Here is a 13,354-nt window from a genome sequence, read left to right on the forward strand (position 1 = left end):
AATGAAAGAAATATGTTGTCTTCATTTTAAAAGTCCGTTTTTAAACTCTACTGTGGAGGAAGCTGACAGTCACTAGCACGGCGTTCTGGATACATTTGTTCAGCAGTTGGTCACTTGGTTTTTTTTTTGTCTTTAAAAGGTCAGAAAATATAGCACGCGAGGCTGCACCGCTTTGAGGTAAATGCTAACATCAGCACGCAATCGCCACAGTTTACAGTGTTGCAAGCAGCGTTTCTAGTCAGCACTTAACATGAATACAGCAGAGGCTCATGGGAGTGTTTTTAGTTTTTGCAGGCTTTTGGACTTGTTTTGGGAAAAATCTGAAAAAATCTGAATCAGTTAGTAGCGTTGGTCTTATGAAAGCCTGTCATCCTGTAGTTGTTGAGACATTTCAGTCAGATTGACAAATTACTTTCAAGTCTTGTGGAAGAAGGAAGCAAGAGTTACAGTACATGAAAACATGAACCTGTTCTTAAATAATCCTTCAACTGGTTGATTTAACATTGGATAATCTTTCTGTTATCCATTTCAGCGTCGCACGGGGGGCTGGAGCCATAGGGCGAGAGGCAGGGTATACTGTGGAGGGGTCACCAAGCTAACGCAGGGCTAACACAGAGAGAGACAGACAAACATTTGCACTCATATTCACACCTATGGGCAATTTAGAATCACTATTTAACCTTACCCACTACGTGCATGTCTTTGGACTGTGGGCAGAAGCTGGAGTAGATAACAAGTATCCACACAAACATGGGAAGAACAACAACCTCCACACAAAAAGCCCCTGGCCAGTTGTTGGATTCAAACTCAGGACCCTCTTGCTGTGAGGCAACAGTGCTAACTACTGCCCCACCCCACCATGATTAGAGTTATTACACCTAATCTGATATATCTGTGATTGAAAAGACAGTTTCATTAATATTTTATCCACAGGTTAAATAAAAATAGTCCATGTGTTCTTGATCTTTTCTCTATGTGGGATCTTCTTACTCTGGAAAAATAGACTATACACTAATGAGCAGAGATGGGCAGTAACGCGTTACTTGTAATCCGATTACTTTTTTCAAGTAACGAGTAAAGTAAGGGATTACTATCGCAAAACCGGTAAGTAGATTACCGTTACTTTCCCGTAGGAACGCTGCGTTACTAAAACCGTGATTTTTTTTTCGCGAGGTCTCATGAGAGTGACGTAAGCGAGTGCGACGTTTTTGACAACAGCTGTGTGCAGATCAACAATGGATAATATATGGAGTGCGGAGAGAGTATGAGCGTGCAGCATTCAGGGGTGTCAAACTCAAATACACAGTGGGCCAAAATTCAAAACTGGAACGTTAATATTTATTGAAATATATTTATTCCTCCAGATATAAGAATGAATCTTTTCTTATGGAGTCAAACACGTTTTGCTGAAAAACTGAATATGGAACAAGCAAAGCTTGATACTAAACAATATATATATTAGCTGTATAATACCAGTAGGCCAGCTCTAATAGTAATTTGGTGTGGCTTCATGGGCCAAATGTAATTAGGCTGCGGGCCAAATTTGGCCCACGGGCCAGAGTTTGACACCTATGGTTTAAAGCGTGGAAGTACTGACCTTATTTTGAGTTTGATTCCATAAAAAGTGACAAAAACATTAGTGTCTGTTGTGTGTGGGAAGAAAACTTCTTTTTACAGCGAAAAAACCCCTAAACTTCCAAGCAAGCACTGAGTGCGCTACGATGTAATGGGAAACTCACAGAGAAACTCACGGATTCTTCCACTGACCCCTGCGGCACACCTGCACCAGGGTAAACCTCCGCCTACGCCACTCCTGCTTTACAGGTGAAAATAGAGCAACAGGACCGCTAGTCTTTGATTTTATTTATTTTCTGCTGTGTTTTACTGAAAGAGTGAGTGTAAACAATAATATATATATTTTATTTTATGTGCTGGAATGTGCAGAAAATGGGTTTAAATATTAAACAAATTTCTTCCAGTCAGAGAATGTTGCATATAATTAAATTTTTGCTTGATGCATAAAGTTAAAAGATTAAAACTAATAAAACAAGTTTTAAAAAGAGACTTTTCCATTTGATTACATTTTGTATGATGGATTATGCAGAAAAAGTAGAATTGGGCTGAAAGATATGTCGCTTTATCACCTCTTCAGGTTGTAAATCGTGTTTTTAAAATGTAACTAAGTAAGTAAGTAATTGATTACTTTTGAAAATAAGTAATCAGTAAAGTAATGGGATTACTTTTTGGGGGAAGTAATCAGTAATTAGTTACTGATTACTTTTTTCAAGTAACTTGACCAACACTGCTAATGAGCAGGTTATATCTGTCCTCTGCTTGTATCTTTGACTCTCAGCTCTGTTTTTGACATACGAATGATCACTTGTCATAAAAGGGTTAAAAGAAATATTTTCTATCTGAAGCAGACATTGTAAATGCCCTCCATGCCTTCATCTTATCACATTTAGGCTATTCCCAATACTCTGGTCTCTGCCAAAAGTAAATCTCCTACTTCACCTGGCTCTAAATGACATGGTCTCACTCCAGCCTACACTATAGATGTACTCAGACCTCATGAACCAATGTCAGAGCCCCCCCCAACTGTTCCCACAGCCCACCTCTTTACAGAAGCCACCTTAAAGACGTTTTCTGTTAGAGACTTGCAGCTGGAGCGCGCTTTACAAGAAGACTGAGGTTAGCAAACTCAGTATCTACTTTTAACCCTTTACAGGGGCCTCACTGGAGTACCCACCATTAACTGAAGCATTACATGTTTCAAGACTTTTTGTTATCTTTTCCCCAAAATTTGCTATTAAAGGCAATTTTTACAAAAAAGCTTTTCTATAAAAACGTTTCTTATGCCCTCTCTTTTTCTTTATAGCCCTATGTATTTAATTTTATTTCTAATTTTTTATTTATTATTCTATTCAGCAAGTCAGTGTACTCTCCCTGCTGGTCCCAAGCCTGGATAAATGGCACCGGCTGCGTCAGCAAGGCTAAAATCTTCACTAAATCAAACATGCTGATCATCAAGAATGAGATATTGGATCAGGGATGAGCTGGAAGCACATGATCACTTTTTCACTACTGGTTTCACTTCACGACCAGTAAATGCCTTCCATGCAAAGCACAGGTGACCGTGCCAATCTGCTAGTCACCAAAGAAGAAGTGACCTAAGAGGTGGTTGGGGTTCGAGAGGTAATCTACTCATTGCATGTCTGGTGTTTCAGTCCCTGGCTCCTCCAGTCTGCATCTCAAAATATCCTTGGGCAGGATGCTGGACCACAACTTTCATATATGCATCTATCAAGAAGGTTTAAATTATCGCCCTGCTGGAGACTCTTTGTTTCCCATGTATGTGCGGGTCCTCTGTGGAATCACCAGCTTCCTCTCACAGAGCAAAGACAAGCATGTCAGATTAACTGAAGTGTAAGTATGAGTGTGAATGCTTGTCTGTCTTAGCCCTGTGACCTGTCCAAAGTATATCCTGCCTCTCTCCCAGTGATAGCAGGGATAGGTTAGCAGCCCTGAATCAGATCAGCAACACAAACTGACATGGCTTGTGGTCTGTAAAGCACTTTACAGTCATGTTTTGAAAAATTCTGTACAAATAAAACTTTATTTGTATTATTCTGACACTGTTTGACTGCAGGTCTCAAACCAGTGTTAAATTGGATTGATTTTACTTGTAATGGTTTTCCATCCCACACTCATCAATAAGCATGCTGGAGATTTGTTTTTCATTTACAGTAATTACCTGCCGCAGGTTTTATTACTTTCCTTGACACTGGTTTACCACTTTCCGTGTAGGCTTGGGGGCATGTTGACAGACCTAGAAGCCCTCCCCCCAACCCTCACCCGCAACCGCCTTCTGTGTGTGTCGTCACCGAAGTTTGGCACAACACATTTAGACTTGTCCTTTCGCTCTGCTCATCCAAATCCAGGCTCCCAGTGGGGTTGAAGTCTTGAACCAAAAGTACAAAAGATTATGTTGTGAGTCCATTACTGTACTGAAAAAAAAAAAAAAAAGAATGAATGTGTGGAAGCATGCCCTGCTGATTACATAATACCATGGCTGTCAGTCAAGACTAATGAGAAGAAACTAACAGAGTGGCAATCTGCAAAGTTTGCCCTTTAATAATGTGTAATGATTTTAATGATTTGTGGCAGCTGAGGCATAAACAATACACTGTGGTGTAATGTTAACAACAGATTACCCCCCCCCCCCCACCCTCACGTCCTCACCTGAATAGACATCAAGGTTCATTATTCACCCTTTTTTAGAAAATACATGATGCAGTTCCAGCAGGGGGGTTGCACTTCCAGCAATTAGACGAATTAGACAAGAAACCTTTTTTTGGATATTTAAACATTTTGCCTGTTATGTAACGATATCGACAGACAAAGGCATAATTAAATCATCGATACGGAAACGAAGAAAAGTGCCACTTCTCACCACAGAACGCTCACCTTTGTCCTCCCTCCACACAGAGTCTGGTGTCAGTTCCTGTGCCCTATTTTTCTCTGACATGTTCAGACTTTTTCTTTTTTATAAAGCTCTGAAAACTCTGTGGTTGAGCATCATCTTGAGCTGAGTTTCTGCTTTTTACTAAGACACTCATGTGGGCCAGGATGAAGTGTTAGCTGTGGGTAAAAACAAATCTGTTTTCAAGTGTACTGCTTTCTTTTTCTTGCTTGTTTTGTTTCTTTATAGGCTGCAATAGTGTGAAGAAGCACCACATTTGCACCACTGCTCACATCTGAAGTCAGACACTGAAACTCTGTTTATGTTTACTGTCAATTCTAGCTTTTAGAGAAAGTCTTACCTCGTATAGTGCTAAGAGATGTCTTTATATGCAAAAAATACAAAAAGATGCAGGATGACACCGTCACCTTTTGGCTTTCTTTTCTGTGCAGGAAGTCGTTCTTGCATCAAGAGGTTATTCTCAGAATTTCTGATGTGTTGTAAGAGTCTAGCAGGTGCTTACAATACTGGGTTTGTTTTTGACATTAATAGACTGTTTATGGGCTGAAAAGCTGTTTCTGCGTGTCTGTTTGTCTGAAACTGGCAGTTCAGTCTTGACTTTGAGATGGAGGCTTTGATCACAGCAAGAATTGAAACCTTAAAGAAAAATCGTTACAGTAGAAGCATTTTTAATGGCAAAAAGATAACAATCCACTTCTCTTTAGTCTCAGGAATTTAGTTGAGGAATGATTTAATTTAGCTCAGTTTTGAGACAAAGTACAATCATCATAGGAATAAAAGCAGTTTGATAAAGACATGAAGATGTACAGTTACTTATATACACAGCTAAAAAATAAATAAATAATGGATCATTGAGCTGGTCAGTTAAGTCGCAGAGGGGGTTTTAATCAGGTTCAGCTGCTTCGGTGTTCATGAAATTAACAGTAGAGGCATCGATGAGACAATACCTGAAACAGGAACAGTTTTGCAGGTGGAGGTCACAGGTTTTTTTTCCCCTTCTTCATCTTTTCTCATCATTTTTTTTATTAGTTTTGCATTTTTCTAAAGGTTAGTTTTGCATTGTCACTGCTGGCAGCATGAGGCGATATCTGGACCCTACAGATGGTGCACAGCATAGTTCAAATCATCAATACGTGCCATTGCCAGAAGGCTTGCTGTGTCTCTCAGCACAGTCTCAAGAGCATGGAAGAGATTCCAGGAGACAGGCAGTTACTCTAGGAGAGCTGTACAGGGGTGTAGAAAGTCCTTAACCCATCAGGACCGGTATTTGCTCCTTTGTGCAAGGAGGAACAGGATGAGAGAGCTACAATGCCAGAGCTACGAAGTGACCTCTAGCAGGCAACTGGTGGCTTGAATGTCTCTGACGAAACAATCAGAAACAGATTTCACGATTGTGACTTAAGGGGCTGACATCTTGTAGTGACCCCTGTGCTCACTGCCCTGCACTGTGGTGCCACACTGGGAGTAGCTTTAGAATACTAGAAACAATACTAGAAACTGTGCTTTTCACAGATGAGAGCAGACTCGCCCTGGAGAATGTTGTGCTGCCAGAAACATCTTTCAGTGTGACAGATTTGGTGGTGGGTCGGTGCTGGTCTGGGGAGGCACATCCATAGAGGGATGCACAAACGTCTACAAGCAGGCAACGGCACCCTGACTCTCCATTAGGTATCAGGATGAAGTCCTTTGACCCATTTTTCTTTTCATTTTTATGAGCTGTATACTTGGCACTAACAAACAGCTGACTTTATATTTTACTTGTGATTTTCACAAGACCTTCACTTACAACACATGCTCAGCTGAAACCTATACAAGTGACAGACGATATACAAAGACATACACTTTCAACTTATTAGACCACATGACCATGTGGCATGAAACTGATCTTAAAGCTGGCAAAAAAGGTTAAAGTTCAAACACATCCCATCACATGTCTTGAAGACATGAAAAAAAAATCTTACATCATGGCTACAGTTTAATCCAAAAAAGTCTAATTCTAAACAGAATTTGTCGTTTATGTCAGAGGGCTAATTTTAAAAGCCGACTCTTTTGGTTTTATTACATTCTGTATTATTAGAAAGCGAAAACCAAAAAAAGAAAAAAGAAAAAAAGAAGTGACTCAATGGACCTTATATGGTACACTTCCTGGAGACGGTTGCTACAACAGTTTGTATCCTCTTGGTTACCGTTTGTTGTCAGGCCTGAACACTGACATTAACAAGCTAACAGTTAGCTAGAGTATCTGGGGTTTTCTGAAAGATGGCTTTTGCTTCACACAGTCACAGAGATCCAAGCGGAACATACACCTTCTCCAGCCGCCCCAGAGCTGTCGAGAACCGCTCAAAGTACAGCGAGACGTCGACTGAAGAGTACGGTGCCGTTGTTCATGGTGTCTTAGATGCGAGCTTATAAGTGGCTAACTGTACATGAAATATAGCATATTGGCTGTGGAAATAAAATCCACTACAGCGGCTTTACTGACTGTAAGAAAAAGTAGCTGAAGTTTATATTTCATTTACAAGTAATAAAAATCCGAGAGCTAAAGCATCCTGTTACTTGAATAATTGAGTAAATCAGATAGTTGTGGTCAGAAGTTTAAATACACTCGTCATGGGCACGAATGGCACTATAATTTTGGGATTTTAATGATTTCTATGAACTGTTCTTTTTTCTATGTTGAAATGATTATACAGCATACTTCTTTAATGCCAATAATTAGGTGCAAAAGTATAAACACAGGCTCAAATCATACATGTATCTTTTGAGATTTAAATGTAGGTGCTGAAGGTACTACATTTTTAATAGGCCAAGACCTAATAAACAATCATGATTATGCACAACTGGTAGTTTCTTTTAACCAGCATAAAAATGATTGGAGCCATTTCTATACAACTCCAGATTTCTGGATCATCAGTTCAGACAACTGTTAGAATGTGTTACCACTTTTCCAGACCTAAACGGTTACCTCAGATGAGAAGAAATTGGTTAGGATGTTCACCAACAAGGTTCAAACCTAAGAACGCTGTACCAGCTGGCTAGTATGGTGGTGGTCGCATCAAGCTCTGGGGATGTTTTGCTGCCAGTTGCACGCTTTGTGCAGCATACAAGTAAAAATAATGAAGAAGGATTACCTCCAAATTTTTCAACTTCACTTCAAATCAAAAGCCACATGGCTGAAACTTGAACAATAATGCTGAACACAAATCAAACTGGTTTTGGATTAATGAAGCAGGCTAACATTGAGCTTCTCGAATGACCTTTCCAAAGCCCCGACCTCCTTGAAAATATGGCGACTACACTTAAAAGCCATGTGTGAACCTGGAAATCAAGGGATTTAAATGAATTCTACTAATTCTGACACTGAATTGAAGTGGTTGAAGGACATTTAATCAATTATAAAGGGAGGTATGTGCAAATATTTCAGCCTGTATGTATAATTTAGACTCTATGTGGATTAGACAAAATCCAAAAATAAATTAAAATGTATGCACCCAGTTCTTGATTTTTAAAGTGATTAAAGATGTATACTGAACATTCATTTAAAGAAATCTTCTGAATTCTGAAACTACCATGACATTCATACTCACGATGAGTGGATGCAAACTTCAGACCACAACTGTATCTCAATGCAAGCGGGGGAAAAAAAGATTTTCAGCCTTTGAATTCCCACAGACCTAATAGAGTCAAAGCAGTTGATGGTTGTTTAGAAGTGGTGAACATTTATAGGTGCTGGAAATAGTTGGAAACTTTTTGCATGCATTAAAATGAATTGTCGTCTTCCTGCAGGACAAAGCGTCATTATGGAAACATTATGTATGATCGCCGTGTTGTCAGAGGAAATACGTACGCCAAGCATATCCTACCAACTGTAAGTGTGAAACATTCATTTTCTGTTTTTTGTGCAGTGTAGGTTGTAGTTCTTTCCTTCTTTTCCCCACTGATAGACAGCTCAGCCAGACCCTGCAGAGATACGAAGACAACAGGCCAACAGGAGACGAGCCATCGCTCGAAAACAGGCCAGGGAGCAATTTAGACCCAACACTCCTGAAGCACTGGAGGGCAGAAAACACACTGATGTACAAACTGGTAAAATAATTCCCTGGACAACTTCGGCACATGTAAAATAATTATTTCTGACTCCAAAAACATGGAGTTTTTATAATGAGCTTGCTTAATTTTCAGAGCTCTACCTTGAAGAACTGAGCAATATTATTGCAACTACGGACATTGAGTGTCAGACTGACCCCTTCCTGGACAGACCAGCAACTCCACTCTTCATACCTGCCAAATCTGGCAAAGATGTCGAAACACAGATAGAAGAGGGAGAGGTAAGTAGTCCCAGTGGAAGGTTTGTTTAATAGCATTAACATAGTTCTAATAAAAAAAGGTTAGACCTGTTTGTTGCCTTCTGTTTTTCTGGAGGAGCCAATAACCCAGACCTAGACTTCTCTTTATAAGGCTGCCAATCACTTTGGCTCGGAGACTAAAGTACAGAATTTACTATACATTCAGGCATGTTTTGAGGCAAAACCTTTTTTCAAATTTAGTTGGCAGGGGACAAACATGCAGAAATGAGCTTGCTTTACAGGCGTTACTTCTTTTGGTTATTTTTGCTTTCTGTGTTTTAACAATTCTCTAGTTATTCTATATTTTGTTTTGGCTTTTTAACCATTTTGACCATATTTTAACCGGGCCGATCGTGGCTCAAGAGTTGGGAGTTCGCCTTGTAATCGGAAGGTTGCCGGTTCGTGCCCCGGCTTGGACAGTCTCGGTCGTTGTGTCCTTGGGCAAGACACTTCATCTGTTGCCTACTGGTGGTGGTCAGAGGGCCCGGTGGCGCCAGTGTCCGGCAGCCTCGCCTCTGTCAGTGCGCCCCAGGGTGGCTGTGGCTACAATGTAGCTTGCCATCACATGTGTGTGTGAATGGGTGGATGACTGGTTGTGTAAAGCGCTTTGGGGTCCTTAGGGACTAGAAAAGCGCTATACAAATACAGGCCATTTTTTTAACCATATTAATTTGTAATTTGGGTTTCATTATTTTATTTTATTCACTGGAGGTCATTTAATATTATTTTTTTCTGGTTTATTTATTTTGAAGTTGATTTTTCTTTCTTATTCCATGTTGCTCTGTTTTATTATCAGCTTGTCAGTAATCAAGACTCAAGTGTTGGTCTTTGCCTTTAATTCTGTTGCCTGTGAATTGCCCAACTTTGTGGAACTGAAAAAGAAAAGTGCTGCTAATTTATTTTGACTTTGTAAGGTAGTAATGAAAACAAGTTTTTAAATATTGTAAAATTCACAGTAAAACACCACTTTTTTATACTCGCCCTATGCAGCTGTTTGACTTTGACATTGAGGTGCAGCCAGTGTTGGAGGTCTTGGTGGGTAAGACAATCGAACAGTCTCTGCTGGAGGTGATGGAGGAGGAGGAGCTTGCCTGTCTGAAGGCCCAGCAAAGAGCCTTCGAGGAGCTTCGAAATAATGAGCTGGCAGAGGTGCAGCGGCTCCAGGAGATGGAGAGACGACACAACGAGGAGAAGGTATTCAAGTTCTAGAAACGGTCTCTTTATCCAAACATGTCTGTCTGCAGCCTGTAAACCCTAAACATGCAACTGGACTTATGCTAACCAGGTTTTAAGTTTTGAACTTAAAGTACCATTTTGTTATCTATTATAATTACACTCACTGGCCACTTTAATAGGTACCCCTGTTGCACTTCCCATTAATGCAAATATTAGCCAGTCACAGGCCAGCAACTCAATCCATCATCAGCTTGGGTTCTCTTTAAGTGCTCCAGCTTCCTCTTCACAGCCCAAAGACAAGCATTTAGTAGGGTTGGGTTAATTGGTGATTCTAAATTGACAATGAGTGTGAATGTTTGTCTGTCTCTTTGTGTTAGCCCTGTGACAAACTGGCAACCTGTCCAGGGTCTGCTTCCGCTACGACTACTGGACAGGCCCCAGCTCCCTCATAACCCTGAATTAGATAAGCTGAAGAAACTGCATCGTTGTTGGCAAAATTAACATTGGAACTGCCAGACTGCTCTGAGGTGATATGAAGGCAATCAAAAGAATCACTTGTTATGAACCTTAAAGCAGATGGACTACAGCAGCAGAAGAAAAGCACACCAGGTGCCACTCCTGTCAGCTAAGACCAGGAAACTGGCTACAATTGCCTGATCTGATCAATCTTGATTTCTGCTGTGAAATTTGGATGGTAGGGTCCAAATTTGGTGAAACATAGAAATTTCAATAGGGTCCATGTCAAGCTGGAGCCAAATCTCTGAGGAGTGTTTCCATCGCCTTGCTTAATCCATACAATGAAGAATCAAAACAGTTCTCAAGGCAAAAGTGGGTCCTGCCCCTTATTAGCGTGGTGTACCTAATAAAGTGGGAACAGTTTAGACATCTATTTCCTGTCAAGATTAGCTGTTGTAGATATGTGTGGTGATTCATCATCTTTAAAAAAAAAAAAAGAAGTCACACAGGGAGCACAAATAATGTTGCCAGAGAAACAGTGTCATCAAACCAAGTCTGATATGGTAGTAATGTCACAGTGCTGATGAAGCAGATTAACTGTGTTTGAGTACTAAAATTCATATTTATGAGTCACTATGCATACTCCTGTAGTGAAGCTACATGAGTATGATCTCACTGACATTTTTTAGATATAATAGAGGTCATAGTGTTTGTGCACTGCTTACACCTGCTAGGTATGGTGGAGAATTTCAGGATTTCAGACATCATGAATGTGAGTTTTTTGGTGCCAGATTAAACAGATTAATCTGGGTTCTTTCCTCCCTCAGGAGCGTAGAATTGCACAGCAGAGGGAGGTGCTGAGGAAAGAAAAGGAGATTGCAGAGAAGATCGCCGCCCGGGCGTACACCCAGCAGTACTTGGCCGGTCTTCTACCCGCTGTCTTTACCTCACTAAGAAGGCACGGCTACTTTTACAACCCCGTGGAGAAAGGTCGGCCTACTTGACACACGAGGGTGCCGCTGCCCTCTGTTGCTAAAGCGTAATTTCCTTACATCTGTGTCTATTAATAGATGAAAAGGTAATTTTCTCAAACTTTGCGGATGAATCATATCTGTGGTTTTGATTTACAGATATCGAGACTAATTTCTTCCCATGGCTGATGGACGAGGTGAACAACAGGGTGGAAAGGAGATACACAGCAAGAGAGATTCTTGACAGTAAGAGACATTAGTTATTTTATTTCATTTTTTGATGACATCCCTTTTTTTGAGATTTTTTGGGTTGATGTATGCAAACCTAAATTTGCTATATTTAACAAAAACTTCTGCATAGCTATGTTTAAGTATTTTTTTTTTCCAGCTTATCATTTTCTGTAGTCCACTCATCATTGCTGTAGATTTTCTGTAATTATACTTTTATTTAGCATTAGTTTTTTTTTTATCACTTCAAAGTGCTTTATAAGTTCAAACCAACTCAAATAGAAAGCAGAGAAATGAAAAGAATGGGACGTGCCACTCAAATTGAAATCTATTTGAGGATTCTGTAACAGCACTGAGGGTGGAGGAAGTACACCTTGCAGGTGAAAAAAGGCTTTTTAAAAACTTTATTTTAGACCCAGGTCAGCAAGTTTTAAAGCCTTTAAACATTAGATTTGACTGGTGACCATGTGTGCAGTTTATAAATGACTGATGAAATTAGTCATTTATAATAATTGGGCAAATAATTGAGAGGAAATATCAGTTTTAAAAAAAAAATTCTAAAAAACTTGGTTCAGGAGGGTAGAGGTCTGCATTTACTTCTTGTAAACTTTTCCCCAGCATGCATTGTGTGACTACCATCTAGTGGTGCGTGATAAACATTACAGCTGTCACTGAAGTCAAACAGGACGGGGTGGGGTTGCACCTGTGTGACTGAAACATTTCCATGTTTTTGTCTGTTTCAGCTATGATCTACGATGTAACCCAGAAGAGACTTGAGCGCTTCAACGAGGAAGAGACACAGCCAGAAAAGTCTGATTCATAGAGAGATTTATACACAAGTATTTACCACAAATAAAAGTTTTTCTTCATGAACTGGTTTTTGTTTACGGCTCCAAACCCAGGCTACCAACAGGGAAGGTAATAACTGCCCTCAGGTGGACAAACTATGCCATGTCAACATTCATACTTTGGTTGAAGGGTGGCTCTTCTTAACTTTTTAAGTTAAGTGTCTTTCATTGGCTGTTCATAAATGACTGATATGATAGATCGGTAAATAGCTAATATCAAATGATATTAGACAGGAGGCCAAGGTGAAGGTGGCAGAGCTGGAATTGAAGATGTTAAGATTTACATCTGGAGTTGCATGAATGGGCAAGATTAGAAATCAGCATATCAAAGTGACAACTCATGTTGAGTGGTTTGGAGTCAAAGTAGAAAAGTGAGGCTGAGATGTTTTGGCCATATAGTAGTGGAGGAGGAACAGAGAAAGACCTCAGAGAAGATTCATGGATGTAGTGAAGGAGGACATGCAGAGGGTTGGTGTGACAGGATATGAGGAATAGGATGAGATAAAGGCAGATGAGCCTCTGGGGAGACCTCTAAAGGGAGCAGCACAAAAAAGCAAAGATGATGACATCGGCCTGTTTGATATATCAGTTAATAATAATAATAATAATAATAATGATAATAATAATAATAATAATAATGGATTGCATTTATATAGCGCTTTTCGGGATCCCTCAAAGCCCTTTACAATACCACTATTCATTCACTCTCACATTCATACACTGGTGAAGGCAAGCTACAGTTAGCCACAGCTGCCCTGGGGCAGACTGACAGTTGGGCTCCAATGATTAGTAGTTCTGTGGGTCTTTTTTGCACTTATGAATTCGATGCAATAGTTGTCAATTATA

The 13,354-nt window shown here is 40.0% G+C and overlaps 1 protein-coding gene across 2 annotated transcripts in view; it reads left to right on the top strand.

Moving 5' to 3' along the window:
- rsph3 (radial spoke head 3) overlaps window positions 1-12,494 on the top strand; it is a 66,496-nt gene extending 54,002 nt beyond the window's left edge. The window contains exons 2-9 of one of the 2 annotated variants that reach the window (XM_082506961.1): window positions 6,706-6,852; window positions 8,270-8,351; window positions 8,428-8,569; window positions 8,666-8,811; window positions 9,820-10,023; window positions 11,289-11,451; window positions 11,592-11,678; window positions 12,404-12,494. In XM_082506961.1, coding sequence (XP_082363087.1) covers window positions 6,743-6,852; window positions 8,270-8,351; window positions 8,428-8,569; window positions 8,666-8,811; window positions 9,820-10,023; window positions 11,289-11,451; window positions 11,592-11,678; window positions 12,404-12,483 — 1,014 coding nt within the window. In that variant the 5' untranslated portion in view covers window positions 6,706-6,742 and the 3' untranslated portion in view covers window positions 12,484-12,494. Of the gene's footprint in view, window positions 1-6,435; window positions 6,853-8,269; window positions 8,352-8,427; window positions 8,570-8,665; window positions 8,812-9,819; window positions 10,024-11,288; window positions 11,452-11,591; window positions 11,679-12,403 lie in introns of those variants that run through there. The other variant, XM_082506960.1, reaches the window with a different exon arrangement.
- Window positions 12,495-13,354: the final 860 nt, after the last annotated feature.

This window comes from Aulonocara stuartgranti (assembly GCF_965226115.1).
Source record: "Aulonocara stuartgranti genome assembly, chromosome: 15".
NCBI lineage: Eukaryota > Metazoa > Chordata > Actinopteri > Cichliformes > Cichlidae > Aulonocara > Aulonocara stuartgranti.